At 45.8% G+C, this 21,754-nt stretch overlaps 2 protein-coding genes across 4 annotated transcripts in view; one reads left to right on the forward strand and one right to left on the reverse strand.

The window, feature by feature from the left end:
- LOC146178336 (cytosolic endo-beta-N-acetylglucosaminidase-like) overlaps nucleotides 1–615 on the reverse strand; it is a 28,477-nt gene extending 27,862 nt beyond the window's left edge. Inside the window, exon 1 of the mRNA XM_084579583.1 lies at nucleotides 466–615. Coding sequence (XP_084435709.1) covers nucleotides 466–615 — 150 coding nt within the window. The remainder of the gene's footprint in view (nucleotides 1–465) is intronic.
- LOC146178335 (BSD domain-containing protein 1-like) overlaps nucleotides 1–21,754 on the forward strand; it is a 69,007-nt gene that overhangs the window by 35,508 nt on the left and 11,745 nt on the right. For 2 of the 3 annotated variants that reach the window (XM_084578154.1, XM_084578156.1), the window contains exons 1-7: nucleotides 2,935–3,009; nucleotides 3,178–3,235; nucleotides 9,134–9,250; nucleotides 11,106–11,261; nucleotides 15,725–15,835; nucleotides 19,256–19,445; nucleotides 20,058–20,323. In XM_084578154.1, coding sequence (XP_084434280.1) covers nucleotides 2,996–3,009; nucleotides 3,178–3,235; nucleotides 9,134–9,250; nucleotides 11,106–11,261; nucleotides 15,725–15,835; nucleotides 19,256–19,445; nucleotides 20,058–20,323 — 912 coding nt within the window. In that variant the 5' untranslated portion in view covers nucleotides 2,935–2,995. Of the gene's footprint in view, nucleotides 1–2,934; nucleotides 3,010–3,177; nucleotides 3,236–9,133; nucleotides 9,251–11,105; nucleotides 11,262–15,724; nucleotides 15,836–19,255; nucleotides 19,446–20,057; nucleotides 20,324–21,754 lie in introns of those variants that run through there. The other variant, XM_084578155.1, reaches the window with a different exon arrangement.

Here is a 21,754-nt window from a genome sequence, read left to right on the forward strand (position 1 = left end):
GATGACTGCTGGTGCTGTTGTAGAGCACAGACTTATGACCTCGGGGAAGCGTGACCTGCAGTCGACCAGCAACACATAATCTTAGCTATTGAGATGAAAAATGTCTGCTCCCAGGGACGATTTGGTGTTTGCAAAGACAACATCGGTTCTGTGCTTTGAACGTGTGTTTCAGCGCACTTGGCGCAGTTAGAGACGAGTACGTGTTTTGATGCGGCTGTTGATTCCAGGCCACTATGCTCTCTCGAGCAATGCCTTTGCATCGGTTAATTGATGCCCGTCGTGAATGAGATCAAGCATGGATTGCTGAAGAGCCAACGGCACAACTATGCGGACTCGCTTCAGAAGTAGCCCTTCAAAAACACTGTGGTCCCCCTGACGTTGACGACGTCGGCCTCTGCCAGCGTTGTCGATGCAAGAACCGTTCTCGCTTGTGGCCCCATGCAGTATAATATATATGAAACGCACCTGAACTTCCTGTGCTGCGGTAGACAGCCCCGTTGCACAACAGAGGTCCTCGAACTGCAGCAGCCATGTCGGCCAGGTACGTGGGCTGTCAAAGTCTAACGGCGGCGGTGGGCGTAGCACTGCCCCGAATGAGGCGGCGGCGTCGTTCATGACGAAGAGCTGAAGAGTGCTGAATCAGTGGCGTCGAAATCTCACTTCTGGCACCATGTAATGGGACGTGCTTCTGCAAACACGAACGCCGAACGACATGCTACGCCACTCAACAGGCAAAAGCCTCCTAGGATTTATTGAACACAAATATAAGGGAAGCAGTGGTGCCGTACCGGGCGGCACATTCACATACTATACCGAGAGCACTGCAGAATCTGCACAGGAGAAATGTGTAAGCTTGAGCGTTGCTGCTGTACACGGTATATCGCGCGCCCCTTGTAGTGATTTCACACTGCGGAAATTATGATAGCAGCTGCGTCGTTGACGACATTGTATAGCAAGCTATGCAGTAATCCTCACATGGTGTAACGTTGCACTACACTAGGCCACAACGACAACGGTTTTTCTACCGGCGCACCTCGTCTCCCAACGCGCCCAGACATGATGCGCCGCCAGTTCTCCATGACGTCACCGTTGCTAGGGCGTGCCATGGCGGTGTGCGGTTATTAGGGCCACCATGGCGGCACCGGCGGTAGTCACCTTGGCAACGTAGCCGAAGTGACGTCACCACATACCCGTCTCCATTTATGCTTTTGTTTGCTCCTCCTTGCCCTCGTTTGCCCTAAATGTATTTTCTTTAAATTGACACTCATTCATAACTTTTTGATCGATCTCTACCATTTATCGGCACTTTTTCAGACTGACGTTTAGACACACGTCGCCTTCTGGTTGCGTGACGTCACGTTCGTTTGTACGTCGACATCTCTCTCGGTTATTTCGACATCTAATTGGCTTTTCTGGCTATTAACCAATGACTACACTTTAACCACACGATTTCCATGACGAGATTTTTTGGTCTCCTTTCGCATACAATTGTTATTTTTCGTCTAATATCAGTTCACCGCAATCGTGTTGACAAACTCGGGGAGCAATTGCTCCTTCAATCAAAGCCACTTAATGTTTACGCATTAAAAATTGCAATTTCTTGGAGCAGTTTAGGTTTCCGTCGAAGAAAAACCTTCACTTCCTAGCAAAATGTCATGCTCATAGACGCGAAGGAGACCTGATATTGCAAAGGTTTGAGCACGTTGGGTTTACAGAAATTGAAAATATTTGGCGCTAGCATTAATCCACAGCATATTTACGGCTGCAAAAATGTTTTCGCAACTTTCTGCATGGGAATTACAGCATCATCATCATCATCATTATCATCATCATCATCATCATCATCATCATCATCATCATCATCATCATCATCAGCAGCAGCAGCAGCCTGACTATACCCACTGCAGGGCGAAGGCCTCTCCCATATTTCTCCACTTAACCCGGTATTAACCACGTATTTCTATGGGTCGCCCTCTCAACTCGCACCCCGATACGTTTCGCGGTGTTTTAAAAATACTTCGCCTCGGTAATGAGATTTCACACTTCTACGATCTATTCCAGGGCGTTCATGGTTGCGCTGTACCGAATAACGACATCCCAGATGACCCGTGAAATTAGGAACCTGCTTAGAAATATTTCGGTTCCATGTATTCCTACGGGCTCTAACCCTATTTTTCACCCCCAGTCGGACCACGCTGGCGATAGAAGCGCCACCGCTTCGTGCTTACGTCACAGATTGGTGTTGGTCTATAGTGGAATCTTCCGTTTCTACGGACGTTCGGGCAATGATAAAGCCTGATGTTGCGTGTTCGAAGCAGCTGGACACCGCGCATATCGCATAAGCTGAGCGGTGTGTATATTTTGCGGCGTCCACGTAAAACATATGTCGGGTTCGTTCGCATGTGCTCTGTGTAGGGCACGTGCTCTTGCCTCCCGTCTGGCCTGGTTATGAAGGGGATGCATGTTTTTAGGAGGTTGGCGGACAGCGACGACCGTGGAGTGTCTTTGGAACTGCATAAGTTTCTACTGGAGGGGCACCTAAGTTGTAGATAGGAAAGAACATGGCGACCAGTTGGGATAGTGGAGAGCCATCCTAGTTGGGCGATGCGGTGGGCTTCCACCAGTTCGCTGAGGGTGTTGTGAACTCCCATGCTTAAGAGTCTAAAGGTTGGGGTGCGTTCAGGTAAGCCGAAGGCTGCCTTATAAGCCTCTCTGATGAGAGCATCCACCTTAACTGTCTCATCCACCTCCCATCCAGCATCCACCTTGACCTTGGCGAAACTGAAACTAATTGTGTTCGCACTTCTTTACAGTTTTGTGTTAGAGCTTATATATAACATAAATTTTCATTAATAAATAGCATTAGACTTATATTGTTATAATGTGCATGAATATTGTTTTGCAAGAGTATTTTGTGTTGCAGTTTCGGTTTCCTGTTTGTAAACTTCCCAACCACACTAGCGTTCTCTGTCGCTGTCATCGCAAACATGTAAAAATGGCTGAGGGCACGTAAGTCTCCACGATTTGCAAAAATCGCGTTGCGCCTATTTGTTTAGCGCCTCTGAAGCTTAAAAATGTGCATGTGACCTTTCTAGACGTCAACTGACCTCTAAACGTTGCTCTTTTTGCTGTGTGGAGTACGTTAACGTGTTGTTCCCTTGATTTTTCTTTCCGCAGCAATCCGGACGAAGGAACACCGTGGTGGAATAGTTGGTTGCAGACAGCAAAAGACAAGGTAAGACAGGAAAGACGTCAGTTACCGACCGTAACTTTGTGTTGTCAAGCCTATCAGGGAGTTAAAAAGCGATCGAGGTTGCTCTTGCGAGCGTTACGTAACCGGCATCCACGACTTCGCAGAAAGGCGCGGTGAGCATGCTGCCCTTCTGGAGCTGCCGTGTGCTGTTCGTGGCCTGGGCATGGCATCGTTTTGTCGATGTATATTTAACGCTTCCCTTCCACAACCTTGGTTCATTTGCCGTAGTTTGCAGAGTAGACTGCATATCTGATGCCTTATCTTGTGGCAGCCGCGCGAGTCATACCCAGCGGCTTTCTATTGAAGACATTTAGCGTTCGTTGCACCCGGGCCTACCGAGCGAGCGCTTCCTGGCGCCGTTCGTTTTGTGTTTTGGAAGCGAAGACGGATCGCGCTGTCTCTGGCGTCGCACGTTGCGGCACTCATCAAGCACGCTCCACATCGTGTAAGGATAGGTGACACTCCACAACTGTCGCGAACAGCGGGGGACCGAATCTCGGCGACTTGGTAATGGTGCGAGTCGCTAGGTTTCTGATCATGTTTTCCCCCTGCCGAGCTGCTAGCGTATACGCGCAGAAACTTAAAACGGCATGTTTATGTTGTTGTGTTATGTTTAAAGTGCAGTATTCCCACCGTACCACACCCTTATAACCCAATCATATATGAACAATCGTCGTTTTGCACAGTTTTGTTTGCATGTTTAGCAGTTACGCTGAACTGCGAGTGCTACCAAGCAGCTTTGGAGCTACGAAGGATGTTCGGCTCATCTGCGAGCCGCTGTCTTCGACTCCGCCGGATATGCGTCGAGAATCGACCCTCGCACATCTGCGCGCAAGTGTTTTGGATGATATCAAGTGAACATGTATGCTCGGCCGGACGTGGTAATTGACCGCGCCTCTATGCAAGTTCGCCCGCTGTTTCTATGGCTGAACTCCTTCACCGCTTGTGCATTGTCGCGTTGCCCTGCGTCGAGCGATTACTCATTCGATGTCTGGACCTGCCAGGCGCGCCGTGTATGTTGGCCAACTGCTAACCTGTGAACCGTTTCTCGTGTCGCGCTACTTTTACGGGTCGGCCCAGCTGTTACGGTCGCGGCTGCATTTTTTCTGTTTGTTTCATATAATCGTTTTTGTTTCTTGTATGTTTCGACGACTGGGCCCTCTGGCTGTTAATGCCACCAGGTCTCCTAGACTATAGAGTTTGCAACCGTCGTGAATAATAATAATAAAAAAAATCTACCTGAGAGGGGAGGAGAAGAGCTGTGCATTCAGTGACGTTTTGCTGATAGGCTGTCTCAGTGCAAAGTTGCAGTATCTTGTTTTCCTCTTTACTTTCTCTTGGTGCTATATCCTTGATAAACGGTCTGCTGCCAGGCATGTCCTTCAAGAATTCTACAGAAGTAAACGTTAAGTTGACGTTATCAAACCTGTTGTCTCAAGCGTTGCACACTCAAATGTCTGGAGCGACGGCTGCCGAATAAATGTTTTGAAAGTGCTCGTGTGATGTTCAGGGACTGGTATTGCCATGCTTACCTACTTTCAGTTGTTATTCTTCAGTGGATATCAGCTTTTTTTCTTTGTATCCTCAACTTGTTGACATCAATCAGTAAAGTTTTGTTTTGCTGGCATGGCAAAAGGTGACTTTGGGAATTGTTGGAAATAGCAGAGAAATGGGTAGCTGAGTTGTTAGTGGCTGTTATTGTAGACTTTGCTGTCTAATTGCTAATGCAGACACGTTATGTCTGGTATATTACTGGAGCATTGCCATAGCTTCCATGCTTTGCAGTAAGTAATTGGCTCCAACCATGTAGTAAACCTGAAAACAGTGAGTTATCTTTTGAAGTTACTGGGTGGGGGTGGTGTGAACAAGTCTTGTCTTCATTTTAATTAGGCATGGTATCTTCAGTGGAGTCATATTTTACATTGAAGAAGTAATTTGTGATGTCTGATCAGAGTCAAGTCAAAGCATGCGACATCAAAGGAAGCATCATTAGAACCTCCTGTGAAGCACAGTTAGGTTGGGCTAAAAATGTGCAACAAAAATAAAAGCAGCAGGAAGGAAAAGCTTACCTGGGCAACAGTGTCCCCACTTTGCTTAGCTGAAAAAAAAAAAAAAAAAAAAAAATCTCGCTGAGAAATTGGTATATTTGTTCCTACTTGTTGCACATGGGGCAGTCTTCATTGCTTCTAAAAATCACCTTAGTGCTCGGATTCTAGCATATTTGTCTACCGAGCCAGAGGACCAGACTTCGATCCTGGCTCTGGCAGCCACATTTTGATGGAGGTAATGCCAAAAAGGTGCGCCCTGTGCTTTGTGATGTCGACTCATGTTACTGAAGTCCAGATCATCAAATTTGAACCAGATCCTTTCACTGTGGTGCTTCTTACAACCCATGTGTACATAAAATTTGACAATTTTCAGTTTTGTTTTTACACTGTTTTCCTTACCTTTAGATGAGAAATGATGAGTGATCTACCAAAATGACAAAATGCTTTAGGATGGGGCATGTGAGCTGTTGTGCATGATAAGATTCATTTTTAATGTGGCAAACGAGCATTAAAGCAGTTCTGCTTATAGCAAAGCAATGAAACCGAGTGCTTAAATGTTTGAAATGCTTTGTGCTGCCATAATTTTTACTTTTCATTAACGTTTAACAGGTGGGCTTTAGTTTCTCATATTGTGGGATCACTGCTGTGTACTATTTGCCACGAGATCGATGTAGAAGTGGCGCCACCGTCACTCCAAGAGAGTGGATCGGCAGCCGACGGCGCTCGCAGAAATGCATGTGGTGTCTGTTTGTTTGAAGCTTGCGGCAGTTTTGCTGGTAAACGTGCCATCTGCATATAATGAGCGATTTACTGCTTAGAGTGTCCAAATTGCTGACCGAAAACTGTAGAATTAGCGAATGCTGCTGAAAAAAAGCGCAGATTGTGTTAAAACAAGACACTCAGCCATCCGTCTTTTAGATTTAGATTTAATGACTTCTTTTGCACTTACTTTTACTATACCGCACTTCCAGGCTTGATATTTTTATTACATTACACTTGCTCGATGAAGTCTGTTTTCCTGTTCGCTTTTTCACCAGTGTGCATGTGTCGGGTAGATATATGGGTGTAAGACAGGCAAAATTTGTGCCAATTACAGCGAATATGTTCATTTGCCTCAAAAAAGTGTCGCTATTTTGACATGGTGGTACACTGTGAAGAAAATTTCCATCGAAATATATTTGCACTTTCTTTCGCCCGCACCTTTTTTTGTTAGGTGAAGCCACTGCGTTTGTTATCAACGACTGGCGTATTACGGGACAGGGTGAAATCCGGGTCGATAATAGTCGCTGTGTTAGCATCTTTCAAGCCCATTAAGATGCAAAGTTCTTGCTCTGACCAGGCTTAGAAAAGGGGACACAGCCTGATTCGCCATGTAGTCCATGTTTAGAAAATTAAGCTGATAAAGACAGCATAGTGTATTCTGCCCGGTGGGTTTGTCGCAAACTATAACTATGACTGCACATCAACTCTGGCTAAGGGAAGTTGGCACTGCTGCGAGCTATTACCCCAAAATTATGTCCCGCTGGTACAGTACAGAAAGTCTAGCCGCATAGAAAAGCTCACTGCTCATATGCACCCGGTGGAGCGAGTATGTTTGCTGAACTCGCTATGAGGCGAGTGCTTTTTGCAGCTATGCCAGCGAATATGATAGTGGGACTGAAGGAACCATATGAAAATATTTAATGGTAAATTTAGTGTAATGATTGATAGAAATGCCACTATATTTGGCCGTATGCAGGAAAATTTCACATTGCTAAAAATTTAGCTCCTTCTACCTTGTGCAATTTGTTTTCGCTAAAATGCAGGCTACAAATATTAGTCGCTGCAAAGACATTTACACCAGCTACATCATTACAGCACAAATCAATTGTAGGTATAGGAGATTTCCTGCACTGGTGTAGCTGGTGTAGGTTAAACAAATGGCCCTATTGTAAAAAATTGAGCATGGGCACAGTTTTACTCAGGCAAGGAGTTTTGGGTAATTACTTTTTCAGCACTGTAAATATCAAGCAGTCATCTAGTTATGCAAAGAAAAATTGTAGGATTGCTATCGGAACAGGGGCCGAATATAAAACAGTTTTGAAAAGAAATGGATTCTCTACGTATCCTTGTGACGATCAACAAGTAAACACGGTCCTCCACGTAAACACGGTCAGGCAAGTACCTGTCTAGGGAATGAAGATTGTTAAGCCCATATGAAGTTTAGTGCTAATCATAAACAATGGCTTTGAATGGAAGAGAGCAGCAACTTTTCACCGAATTGCGATTTCACCAAAATGATTGGCATGGCGAGAGGAAGAACTTGATCGGGCATAAGGCACAGAATGGCCTGTCAATCTGTATCACTCACGTCATCACAAGTTTCATTAAGTGATGAAAAAAGAAGTTGTTCCAATTCAAAATGCAACCTTTTCTAAAGAATGCATCTTTGACTGCAAAACAAACATCAGCATTGCTACAAGAAGCTGCAGAAGTGATTTCTGTTTAGAATTGAAATATAGTTAACTTCAACGTTCCGTGTAACAAGTTCCTTCAAAAATGATGGTGACTCGTTTACCTAATCACATGACCAGTCACAACTGTTCAGCATTGTGGGTGCCATTGAACTGAACAGGAGTTGAATGCATTTACGTGTCATGTTTCCACAAAACTTTGGCCAGCTTCTTGATCACATTGTCATGCCCTTTGCAGTCCACTGATGAATAGAGATAGGCTTTCAATCTTTTTTAATTTTTGGTTTCAGACACTCATTTTATCATATTTCACTAAAATGTAATTTCTGTGGTTGCTTTGTGTATGCCAGAGCTGGACACTACACAGGGCCATTTCCAGTTCAGGTATATTTACTTTCAGACCTTGAACACAGCTTTTGTGACGCCACTTTGCATACTGCCAGTACTGTATACAGTATATATTTGTTTGTTGCAGTTTTGATTCTTTTTCTAGCTGAAAGAGCAAAACCTTTCTATGCACTCTTCAAGTGTTACAGCTGGAAATGATACAGATCTGGTTGACATAGCATTTGAGCTTTCAGACTAGTACCAGTTTTCTGTTGCAGTGGTCGAGTTTCAGGGGAGGTGAAATCCAAAAGACGCCCATGTGTTGTGTGATGTCACTGCACGTTTAATGTACCGAGGTTGTCTAAATTTATCTGGAGCCCTCCACTACATACTGTGTCCCTCATAGCCGGAGTCGCTTCAAGGTATTGAAGCCATACCTACCAATACCTGTTCTCACAAGAGCTGGTCTGTAGTAGAGAGGTCATGGGCAGTCAATGCTGCCACGTTGTTCATTCATATCTGAGCTGAACTGTCATTACAGATGCCTGTGCAGGAAGGATGTTATCCTGTGGTAATCGCTGCACTCTTCTATCCCCAGCCTAAGGAGGTTATTTGCATGTCATGCACTGCCAGGAATCATGTGGACTCTGTGCAGGAGTAAACGCTTTTTTCTGTACTCCATTCAGAAAAGTATTGACTAAATTCCCCACTGTTGCAGTGAAAAACAGGTATGGAGTGAACTTCAAAATATACATTCAATACAGTGTGTGCGTTTCAACTTTGAGCACACGTCTGTTATCCCTCGCAATTAAGTAAACGCACTTTGGCTAAATCGAAGACATGAATGCTGCCCTGCATTTATTCAAAAATCTTGCATGTACACATGCAGTTGCAGCATTGTATTACCTCCCGTTTGTTCGTTTATATCAGAGAAACTTCTTTTCTGCAATGCAATGAAAGTGGGCAATCATCTTGGGATGATTGTTGTGCCAGTGTTCGGGGCTTATTGAGTGAAAGGGCTGCTTGTGTCATGCTCCTGCATTCTTATGCAGTCAACAACAGCCTACGAGTTTTTCAAGCGGGACCTGACGGAGTTCTCAAGCACAGTCCAGCAGGACACGGCACAGGCAGTCTCCTCGACGGCAGCCTTTGTGCGTGACAAGCTCAAGGTGAGCAGGCATGACATATCTGGATGGTCCTGGAAAAGGCTTTCTTTTTCTTTAATTCAAATGCGCCACTAGTGACAAGCCGCATTAAACAGAATTCGATCAGCAGCTGCTTTTTTGTTTGGTTGCCTATGTGCTGTGTGCATGCGTTGCATTGATAGGTGGTGCATGTGTTTGAGTGACGTCATGGCACCAACTTGGCATGCGGGTGATTTTATCGACACGTGGGTGAAACCGGCATCTGCGGAGGAAAATGGTTGCAGACGGAGGTGTCAGCTAATCGATCCCCGAATCAGGGGAGGTGCAGTAGTGTGCTTAAAGGCCAAGCGCGCTGCATAGATGAAAGGCTACGGTGACAGAGTCAGAATAAATGCCTGCCACACTCGATTCATTTCTTCTCATTTCTGTGCACCTCTGGATTTGAACATGTGCTGCTCTTTCTGCACAGCAAACCGTGCAGACGAACCATCTCACAGAAAGTACTTTGTCGTGAGCACTGTGCTCACGATAGCTCCAAGCATGGGCGGAACGAACGGTTGACCTCTTGTGTGTTTGTGTGTTTGTGTGTATGCTGTGCGTCCCACCAAATGTTGACGGATGAAAGACATTCCCGAAACGAGGGCAGCGAAGCGGGAATGGTACCAGAGGTCCGGCACCGAGAGGGCTGCAAGGAGGAAAGATATATTGGCTCCCGCAACACTAACTGCCTTTGTCATCCGAGCTGACCGCTTTTCGCATCTGGGAGCAGCGGCGTATGCCTGCAACGGTTGCCAGTTTCTAGGGATCATTCGGATCTCCGAGGAGTTGGAACTACGCAAAGCGGGCCTAGGAGCCGGTGGAAGAGGGGGTTCGGAGGGGGCACTGTGGAATGCGAAGACAACAACGAAAGAGACTGAACTTGAGCGTCGAGCAGAGAGGCCGAATTCTTAAGTGACATGGATTGAGCGAGTCGTGTAAACAAATTCATTTAACCTGAAATGACCGAGTGTAGTTGGGCTTCGTTGGAGAATGCCAGAGTGGCAGAGCAAAGGACCTGCCTAAGTTTAATGAAAGAAATTTGGTAGTGAAAAGTGTAATCTTTTTGCATTCTGACATGTCCACAGCCTTCCTGTCTCTGCCAAATTTTTAAAGTGAAAGGTTTACGCAAATGTGCCATGTTCCGCGAGCTTCGTTTACTTAATTGCTTTGACCTTCAACGACCTTCGTCTGCACTGGAGCTGCGCTTGCTTGACCATGTGACTAGCCATTTCACTCGCTACGTTGCTGGCATGTGTGCTCTGTCTGCCGCCACAGCTGGAGCCACCGCTCATGTGCTGTCTCGCTGTCGGACCACATGACCCATTGGACTCCTGGCCGAAGAGGAGCACACTGCTGGCCTAGGCAGTGTGCAATTTGCCATAGCTCCGATTGAAGCTGGGCCATCTTGGAGCGCTACGCAGAGAACCTTGCAAAGTCATCAGCAAGCGGCATCTGACCACCCCGAGGATATCGAGTGCATTACGCCATACTGCAGTACTACAAGACAGTCTTTGCAGCATTAGAGAAGTAATTTAAGCAGCAGATGAAAATAAAAGACTGCCGTGTCTAACATGTCTCGCCATTGCTATGCACAAAGCTTAACAGCAAGCAAAACCAAGTGTAACTGAAACTTTCGCTTTGTATAATTAGGTTTAGAAGCACTAGACCTTCAGCAGTTTTTCTTGTTTTTCTTACTTGCCTTGTTTGGCTCAGCAGAGCTCAGCATTTGAATTATTGTTAATGGATGTGCCTTGTTATTTTAAACGTGCACAGTAATGGCCTGTGAATGCACAATGTCTGCCTCTTACATCTGTTACCTTGTATGTTTGCGCATGCCCAGCTCGATGGGGAGAATTCGGTGACAACCAAGGCCAAAGAAGGGCTGACCTCGCTCATTGGGAGCATCAGTGAAGCCCTGTCACCCACCTGGGATCCAGCCGATGACGAGCTGTCCGTCATCCACGACAATGAAGTGCACCCAGTGGACCGCTGGCAGGTAGGAGTGGCACGAAAATATAATTTTTTGTTGTTGTTCATTTCGACAGGGTCATCGGCATTTGTCGCAAAGCACTTGGAAGAGGTCTTGATGTTAGGAGCTTCATTCTGGTTTCGATCCCCCATGCCGATTGAGATCGCACATTGGTTAGCTGAGTGTTCAGGGTGGTCGCTTTCATTGGGTATCGGGAGTGTAGTTGACCATCCATGCTTATTTCTCTGTGTTGTTAGGTAGCCTGGTGATATATTTTGGTCCGATTGCACCCTTCGTAGATCCAATAAGCTCCTCTTGTTAGACTATTACAGATTGCTGGCAGGATGAAATATTTGTCAGGTGGTCGAAATTTCCAGGGTGCTCCACTACGGCATCTCTAATAGCCTGAGTCGCTTTGGGATGTTAAATCCCACAAACCAAACCAACCATATTTGTGGGAGGATTACTGCCGTTGCTTGCCACTCTCTCACTTCTGCTGCAGGTTAAAAGTTTTTTAGGAAATCCAAGACAAATTACAAGAATATACAGAGAGAGGACCCATGGTACACGGCAACAGGTGGGGCTTCCTGTGGAAATAAATTACAGTGGGCAACTAAAGAATGATGCACACAGATTTTGTTATTGTATCTTGCAGTTTACCGAAATAAGTTGTTCCTAGAGTTAGTTAATATTGTCACTGCGGATGTGCTTGTGGTGTGATTGATGCTAGAAAGGCACATGTGGGGGTGTGAGCAAAGTGAGGGTGTGGAGCTGTGGCTCAAGGGAACACCTGGATGGATGCTGCTAAGGGCTGTCACTGCTTTTGTTTGGTGCTCTCATGTTTACAGCCTTTTCTTTTGTCTGCTTTCGTTGCATGCCTTTGTTGTGGAGGACTTCCCCGGGCAATGCAGCAGCAGTAGTTTGGCTGTAAAAAAGCAAATGCCTCAGCCATAAGCGTGTTGTACTAGTCTTACAGGAAGGCTGGCTGTTGCAGACCTCTCAGCTGCATTCTTTGTTATCAATGTGATGCACACATTGTGCATCACATTTTTGACATTTGTGATTTGTGTTTAACCATTTCATTGCCATGTTCTGGGGTGTTTAGGAAGTGTCACTTCAATTCCCTCATAAACATGGCATCGGCATGTGGAACACTTCGTTGTTTTATCTGCTTTGATCATGGTTTAGATTTTGTGCTGTTATATACGTGTTGTGATGGAAGTAGATGGGCCCAGGATCCTTGCGTGCTCACAGGCCAGGCGAGAGCTAGAGCCACTTGCCTGTGCTTGCGTACCGCCGGAGCTGGTAGGGTTGCTGGTAGCTGCAGAGGTGACCTTGGAAAGGAGGTCCGCTGTGGTGCCACTGTGGGCTTGGCTGCTGGTTCTCAGGGCTGACTCAGTGCGATTAGAGTCCCTAGAAGTATTTGCTAGTCTGCCGTCCGAGTGGGGTTTCCTATGGAACCGGATGAAAGCGCAGAGGGCGCTGCTCGCCTTCGGAGCGTGGTGTAGGTAGTGCCGTACTGCGCGTCTCCGCCTTGCTGAACCGCTAGTATAGTGCTCTAGAATACCGCTAGTGCCATGGCAACGCTTGTGCACCACGTGCACTTCTTTGTGCTCGTGAGCCGGAATCCGCGGAAGTTAGCAAGCATGTGTGTTGGTGCTCCTTTTTTATGGATGTGCGATCGCGTCATGTCCACACAACGGGACAAGCGTGACAGCACGTGTTTCAAACCCTACCGCCTTCAAGGAACTGACGTTAACACACAAACAATATTTGCCAAGTATGGCTCCCTTTAGTGGCCTGATCAGAGCAATTTGATTTGAGTGGTGATCTGTGGAAACACTAAAGATTCTGTCTAGTCCACGTTACCTCTATCTATGGCCATAAGCCGTCCTATTCAATAAAGGACTTGCACCTCAACTCGTGCTCGGGGGTGCAAGAGCGGGTAGCGCTCGTTCAAGGTGAAATGCTCTGTCTTAGGACACCGAAAGACGCAGAGAAGAGGCAAGAGTGGGAGCGCACCATCAAGCGTGGCGACTGAGTGCTCGACGAAGGTAGTGTCGTTTTCGTATGAAGGACGTACAGTTGGTGACAAAGTTGGTAAAATGTCTATGAAATGAAAAATGAAAATGAACACCTTTCAAGGACAGTTTTAAAGAAGGGTTAGAAGGTCTATGAAATGAAAAATGAAAATGAACACCTTTCAAGGACAGTTTTAAAGAAGGGTTAGTGGCCTTCCTCTCAAGCAGCAGCTGGCTGTTAAAACATGTTTTGAGGCTGCCAAACGCAATTCAAGAAAAGGGGTGGCATATTTGAGTGGCTACTCGGCTTCCTAAGCTCCAAAGAATGCATATCAGCAGTTTGCCTGAAGTGCGATGCGATTTGCAGGGCTCGGGTTTCCATCTTGCGAGCTTTAATTGTGCATGCATCCAAAAGGTTCCAGTTCTACTTACGTGTTATAACTAACAAGAAGTTAAGATGAAATTATAGCGTGAACGAAAACGCCGGCGACAGCGCTCTGTTTCTCGCACATATGGTTCTCTGAGCCTAGAATGTGCGTCTAATATAGTCCTTCATGCAAGCGCAATTGTTTATACAAAATCTTCAGAAGACGTTATTGCAATACGGCACTGCGGTAGTATTCAGTGAGGATAATAGGATATAAAAAGCAGCTTCGTTTCTCCATCGGCATGCTCCGGGGCATGCGCGCAAAACTTCGGTCATGACAAAAAAAAATCTTTTCCGTGGTTATGCCAGTTACTGGGCGCGAATTCAATACTACGACTAAACTGAAAAAAAAAAAGAAAAAAAAAAGAAAAAAAATTCTAAAAAGCGGCATAAAAATCTAAAGACTAGCAATATTTCTAGGGACCCTAGTGCGATTAAGCCCCAAGGAAAGAACAGAACCCGGCACTTTAGACATGCTTCCTTCCTCTTTTTTCTAACTGCTTCTACCGCTTGCAAACACTTGCAGTATTTTTCCTATTCACATTATCACAGTGTTATATGGGGCTCATTTTCACGGACCTGCGCATAAGCTGTAAGAGACACCGTAATTAAAGGCTGCTGAATAATTTTGGCAGAGTGGGTTCTTTAGTGTGTGCTAGCATTCTGTAGCACGTAGGCATTTTCTCCTGTTTCAAATTGTGGCCACCATAGCCAAGATCAGGTCCTTCTGTCCTCTGGCTTGCGGGCTAGGCCACTGCAGCGAGCCCTGATAAAGATTTTGGTTTTGTAGCGAAGGCTACATTGGCCACGAACGGAGGAGTTATGCGTGGTGGAAGGCACAGAGCTGTTGCCTAGCAACAGCAGCAGCTGGCGGATGCCGTGCGCTCACCGCGCCATCTGGCAATCAAGAAGCAGCCAGAAAAAGATGATGTCTCACCTTTAATGCAACGACAACATAGCTAGACAACCAGACTAACCTGGACTTGTAATCAAGATTTTGAAAGCATAGCCGAGCTAAGCCACTGCTAATTTTATGCTTGGCTGGTCTTCTCATAAAAAAACAAATCGTCTCCACTGGGAATCGAACCTCCAACCCTCAAATCCCCATCCAAACGCTTTAACCAACTGCACCACGTCCAGTATCATGAGTAGTGCATCTTAATTCTCCTCCTCTAGTGTGAGGATGATAGTGGTGAGGATGATGGGCTAGTCAGCGCCGCATTTCGGGCGAGCATGTACTTGGCACTGGACAGGCTTGGATTGGACAGGTTTGGATTGACTTGGACAGGATTGGTTGGATTGTGATTGACTGGAATGAACTGTGCTTAATTGGACTGGATTTGATTAGACGGGATTGGTTTAGACTGGATTAGATTAGACTGCATTGGATTGGATTACACTGGATTGGATGGGATTAGATTGGATTAGAGAGGAGTAGGCAGCCCTGCGCCAGGCACACATGCTTTCACTACGTATATCCTGGCCTAGATAAGCCAAGCCACGGCCATTGCTTTTGATTTGCTCATTTTTACACAGGACCGTACGAGGCGAAATTGATTTTGTAGGAGTGGGATTGGTAGTTTTTCTGATCTGAAGTGGATGTGTGCATATATTTTGACAGCAACTCTGCATCTTCGATAGAATCACTGCTCACAAGGGAAAGGGTCAGCTTTAATGTTGCCAGGCCACCTCGCGTCCCTACAGTTCCTGCTCTTTGTAGGCATGCTGTGCTTTTGCATCTCTGTTCTAGCTCTGGGTGCACCTACGTCTCACTTCATTTTTTGTATGCCTTATAATAGGCTGAGTGTGCACCTGGCTTAGGAAGTTGATGGATCACATGAGTTGCTTAAAACAGGAACAATAAAAATCTTATGACCATGGCACTTACAACTGCGATAACTTTCTTTTTTCCAACCGTAACTCGCTTTTGGAGTTCATGACTGCTTTCTCTAGCCTCGGGCATTGTAGTGCTGCTTGAAGTTACGTTGCATTGAAGTGCCTTTGTCTTCTTCATAACAGTGGCCTTTTGCTAACCTCTGTAGGCATGCCTGCACTCGATCCTTGTGGATCGCAACACCTACTGCCACGAGCCGGACTCACCACCAGAGGTGTACGAGAACTGGCTGGAGACCTTCATCTTGAACGACCACAAAGTGAGCAGAGAGAAAATCGTGTCAGTTTTTCTTGCACCAAGTGAGGCTGTACCACTGCATCATCTGCGTGTGCGAAAAAGGCTAAGCGAGCTGAGCACGAGCCTGTCAGAACACACGAGGCATTTAGCTCGACTGATAGCCATCTCTCTTAGCTCCTTGGCGCTTGCATCAACCATTTTCATCCATGGTGCGTCTCAACTCTAAAATAAAGGGGGCCGATCTGCCTCCGGCACCAACATGCGCCGCAAGGTCGTCTCGTCATTAGCTTGACTGAGCGCTGCAGCTTTCCTCTGCTGTGTTATGCTGGCTTCAGTTAAATTTAATTTCTCTGCCACTCTGTTTGACCCTCTTCTTCTCCTAGCTGCAGTTTTCTTTTAATTAAGGCTGCGATTTGGGCGAGTTGGTATTGATTCATAGTGAAAACAGCGCGGGAAAACGAGACAAACAAAGAAAGCCACAACAAAGCGCTTGTGCTGTATCTTTCTTCGTTTGTCTCGTTTTTGCGCTCGGTTTTCAAGTTTCCTTTTATTATGGTTATTTCTTATTTGGGAGTAGGTCGTATTTTCATGATGGTTGTGACATTAAATTCTTTGCAGTAATGTTAGTGAAAGATTTCTGAACACGATGAGAGGCACTTCAAGAAATAAAACTAGTTTAAGCAGAGTCAGACGTGTTAGAGATCTGTGACCAAGGTCCTACCTGAATGATTGCATTGCAACTTAGATTAACAAAAGCTTTGCAGGCAGTGAATGGGACTTCAGAAAGTTATTATGTGAATATCTGCACATTTTGCTAGTGTCATCAGCACTGCAGTCAGCATGCATTTGCCAAGTCTTTAGCCATCTTAAAGGGGAACAGGGCTCTTGGAAAATTTTTCTTTATTTTGAATCTAAATGCAATGAAATTGCAAACTCTAAATCAGTTTTTTATGCTGATTTCACCTAATTACTTTCCGATATGGGGCGGTCATCAGTTTTAAAAATTTCATGTTTTCACTTCTTTGCTTATAGAAAGAGTAGACAATAATCCTCTAATCAGAAAACTATTATTAACATTTGGCTATATATTATAGCATATAATATATGGAATACAAAGTAGGAACTTCATTTTCAATCAATGCAGTATTAGTCATTTTAGAGCTTGAAGTTTGAAGTTTGATGTAAGAAAAAGTGGTCGACCAGTCATTTAAATTAGAGCATGCAAAAATAGCAGCATTAAGTGAGAAATCTGTTCCAAACATTGTACAGTTTAAGCACCTGGGAACATGCTGCAACGAAAGTTATCGTAAAAGCACTCTTACTATACCGTATTTACTCGCATATAAGCATCGGTAGATGGTTTCGGTTTCCCCACGCTGACACATTGTCCTTCGCGACTATGGTGACCCTGGTTCTCGCAACGTGCAACCGAAAGCACGTCAATTGCACCTTGCATGATGTAGGAATGGTAAAAGCAGCTCTTAGAATTTTGCATCGGTCTTTTATGGGCCTTTCCAGCCATGCTGGTCATGCCTTGCAGCAGAATCGCAGGCGCATTCCCAGGGTCGTGCTTTCGAGAAATGTGTGATAACGCACGCATTTTAGAGGGAGCCAAGGTGAATTCCTACTGAAAGATATGTCTAGCAAGGGACTCTCAGCACATTATACAATTGACAACGACGATCATGAAAACACTGAATCCGTAAGCATGGTGTGCACACGTTGCCCGCCAGCGCGCAGTACTAGATGCGAAAAGGCGAGAGCGCGGCACATGCTAACCGGCAGCTTGTGTGCTGCCATCCCACATCCAAGCTGGAAGTGGCCATGTTGTTTCTGCGATTGCAGGGGCGAATGTATCTGCTCTTCTTCTCACTATGCGTAAAAATTCTTTAGTGAAATGTGTCGGCGTGAAAAGGAACACACTAGCACATGAACGTGCCTAGCATTATTCGCGACGCCTGGCACAGGCTGGTGTTGGACGCGGAAGCGCGTATGCTCGCGGAGCAACCGCGAAATGCAGTGCTAATTAATACTTTGTTGATCTTTCTTCGCTAGCATTATATGCAAATCAAAACTTTTTTTTCCTACTTTTGCAATCTGGAAATTATGAGAGGTGGTGAAGGGTGGCAGTTCCCGGCCCTACGAGGCTGGGGCGGTAGGTCAACGCCGCTTGCGGCGGGGGTTAGCCGGCCACTGAATTTTTATCTGTTGTTTGCCGTCATTGCACCCGCCACCGCTTAGGTGGTGGACGACGGCTGTTGTTATATCAGGGTCTGTATTTTACAACGGTTTTTACGGTATGCCTTTATCTACTCTAGGTGTGATGATATACTTCTTGTATCCTAGCAAACCATCAAAAATTTGTTTTTTTTTTTTTTGAGAAAACAAGAAAAAATGAACTGAGATGAGATTTATTCAGCTCGTTTGCACCTTATAAGCTGGATTGAATGACCCAGGGAGTGAATAAATTAGTAGTATGCAAAAGATTGGTAATAGGTTTCCAAAATTACATTAAAAAAATGCTTTTTTTTCGCGATTTTTAGCCCTTCAAGTGCGCTATCCCCCCTTAACTCTGCTAACCAATATGGGATGCACACTGCTTGTCTGAAGGGGTATTTAAAGCTTAAGTGAATGTGAAGTCCAGCTCGATAAGCAGATTAGTCATACCTTGTCACACACTTCGCTAGAACGGAAGCTCCACCGACTGAATTCTTCGCTGGTAGAGATTGCTTCATAGCTTTCACATGCAGTGATATCTTGGTGGGTAGCAGTTACTGTGTAGAAAGGAAAAAATGTAGGGCTCAGATTGGCCCTGGCGTGCAGGATTGTTTGGTATGTGCACACTGCAGGCTTGCACAAAGCTGTTGCTTGTGGCAACTTTGGAAGCGCAGTTCAGCGAGACCAGTATTTAGAGAAGTCAGCTGTGTAGAATAATGGAGCCCTCTTTTGGCTGACATTTGTTTTCTTTGATTTGAAAGAACTTGGGAGCTTGCATTGCAAAGAAAATGTTGCAACACTGCCTGCTTTGCTTGGGGCAGAGGGGGCTAGTTGTGGATGGAAATTCGGGATCTTTTGTTGGCAGTTTATTCAGCAAACACAATCATCTTTTTGCACAGCAAAAGTGATGTTAGGGTTCTTGAACTGTGTCATCTATCTACTGCTTTATTTAATATTTCCGCTTAGTATCCCAAAAAGGCTCCCCTTTCCAACAGTCTTCGGGCTGTGCTGTGTGTGTGTAGTGTATTACCTGGAATATTTTTTTCATGACACAGCTGTAGTGTTTAGTAGTGCACGTTTGGATTGTGGTTGTGCGGCAGCAGCTAGAACAGTGCATGGGCGCCACTAGGCAGGTGCGGTGGATGGGTGTGAAGGGCATGTTGCTCTCCTTGGTGACATCTCTAGAGCAGCGGCTAATGTCCCCTTGCTCTCACAATCGATGCAGGAAGAGATAGCAGAGATCCTGCTCAACCATGCGGAGGTGCAGGGCCTCTATGATGAGCTGGTGCCAGGTGCAGTGTCACACGAGGAGTTCTGGCAGCGCTACTTTTTCCGTGCCTTCCAGCTGTGGCAGGCTGAGGAGGAACTGGTCAACAGTGTGCAGCAGTCCAGCGAGCGCCTCTCCATCAGTGGTGGTCAGTTGCCATCTGCTGCGCAGCCTGGGTCTCTTTCTTCTGGCTTGATTGATCGCGCTAGTTGCAGCCATACAGGGTTTACTTTTCCTTCTCTTAACTGCAAAAGTTGTGGCTTATGATGGGGTGGTTTTTCATTTTTTGTGTGTGTCTAGTGAAGCCAGTGGCAACTACGCCACCATGTTTTTCCCTTGGCAAGTGTGAGATTCCCCACAGTCTTCACTTAGAGTGCCAGCTTTCCTTAGCTAATTCATAAGTTTTTCGTTGTTGTAGATATTGTCCATAGTACAGGTCTTTTTTAATTTTTAGTCGATTTGGTTCATTACCTAGTATATTCGGATGACCGAATATTTGCCATATTTTGCGACAGGCTCGGCGCCGATGCAGGGAAAGATGAGATACAGTAAAATCTCATTAATTCAAGCCTCGTTAATTTGGAAATTGAGATAATTCGAACAAGGAGCGCGTTCCCAGCCTGTGCCTGTGTAAATCTGTGTTGTCGTAAGCATGAATACAGGACCAGTGTTTAAGCGCAGTAAACTAGTTGTGAAAAGTGTCCGGGTTTTTAACTAGTAATTTCTTGCAACTGGTTGGTGCATGGCTGTCACCCCACAGTGGACTCGGACCACCTGCTGGAGACGCTGGCAGCCAGCCCTGGTGGCTCCCGACTGGGCTCCCGGCCCATGGTGGTACCTCCGAACACTCCCAACGCCCCATCAGCCGAGCAGAGTGGCTCCAACTCCCCACAGCCAGCCAAGGCGACGCCCACCCCTGCAGGAGATGCTGGCTGCGATGTCATGGGGCCCCTGACCCCTGAAGAGAGGGAGGAGGGAGAAGAGGGCCAGGAGCAGACGAGGTCACTGCCCAACAACCCTGGCAAGGTATTGGTGGCCACACTTCATCCTTCCTTTAGCAGACCATAGAGAGGAGGTTCTTGAAGTTCCATGGAATGGATGGATGGAGGGAAGGATATTATCAGCATTCCCCCCCCTCCTCTCCCCCGACTTCCCTTGTCTAGGGCTATCTTATCCTGCAGATTGAACTATATGAGTTACCGTATTTCCACATGTGGATTAACTGTTTACAAAAAGCAGACACCATCTGGAATGGGGGAGGGGCTCAACACTTTATGCAGAGTTGATCTGTTTCTTTTTCTGGGGGGTGAGGGGAAGCAGAGAGAGAGGGAGACGGGGCTCTATGGTTGTATTGCTTAAGTCACGAGTTCATGAGTTGACACGGTCAATATGAATGCCCATTCCTGGCAGGATGTGTGGGTCTCCATTTGTCAAAGAAAGTCGTTCAAATCAGTTCTTGTAACGAAAATTTAAATAGCATATCATTCACCCTGCTCGTGATAGCGTAGAGGCTTTCCTGGATGATTGGTGGACGATGCCAGAGCAAACTTTTGCGAGGTTGGTGCTGGAATCCAAAACTGCAGAATCATTGGAAGTTTGGTTTGCCACCAGTTAGCTGGACTGGATGCAATTATGGGAGGTTGGACGGGGCGCTGTTTTTTATCGCCTGCGGCAGCTGTTTTTGTGTTGTCATCATCGTGCGTTGCACGCAGTGCAGTGCCATCCCAACGGACACTTCATAAGGTGCGGTTGGTGGTGCAGGTGTAGGAATCTACTGATATTTGAGCTGACCATTTTTTTTATTAGTGAAGACTGCTAGCTAAGGGGACTGACCTGTGGTATTTGACGCAATCTGTCTGTAACGTATTCAAGGCAGAAAGCTGGGCTAGTTGATGTGTCATCATTAATAAAAAGACTAGCTAACAAGGACACAGACAGAAGAATGCAGGACTAGCGCTAAACATCAACTGAGGTTTTACTTAGACAAAAAAAGTACATAAAAGCACTTTGGTGGCGCATGTGCACGCTATAGGTCAAAACCATACAAGCAAAAACTAATAAAAATGTGGCAAACTGTTCTTTAGGTACACTTCTTACTTTCTGGACAAGGCGATAAAAGGCGCTCTGACGCACTTATCACCGTCCTTGCTAATGTGATATGCCTCACATATCTCACAGCCTAACCTATTTTTGCGCTCGGCATTTCAGCACTCGTCATGTCTTCTTCTATATCCGTCTCCTTGTTAAATGTGCTAGTCTTTTTATTAATGACTGTCTGTAACATTTGTCCTAGGCTGTTATTTCTGTCATGGTTCAATCTGTTTATAATGTTATAATGTTCTAACATAACTTGTCGCTTTGTTTGGTACAGCATAGTTGCGGTAAGTCAGTGGCACTGGCATATGCAGAGGAACCTTACCCCTGCTTCAGGTGTCTGCCCCGCACTTAAATTACAGA

The sequence above is a fragment of the Amblyomma maculatum genome, chromosome 9, assembly GCF_055883805.1.
Source record: "Amblyomma maculatum isolate TAMU_Amacu chromosome 9, ASM5588380v1, whole genome shotgun sequence".
In the NCBI taxonomy this organism is placed as follows: Eukaryota; Metazoa; Arthropoda; class Arachnida; order Ixodida; family Ixodidae; genus Amblyomma; species Amblyomma maculatum.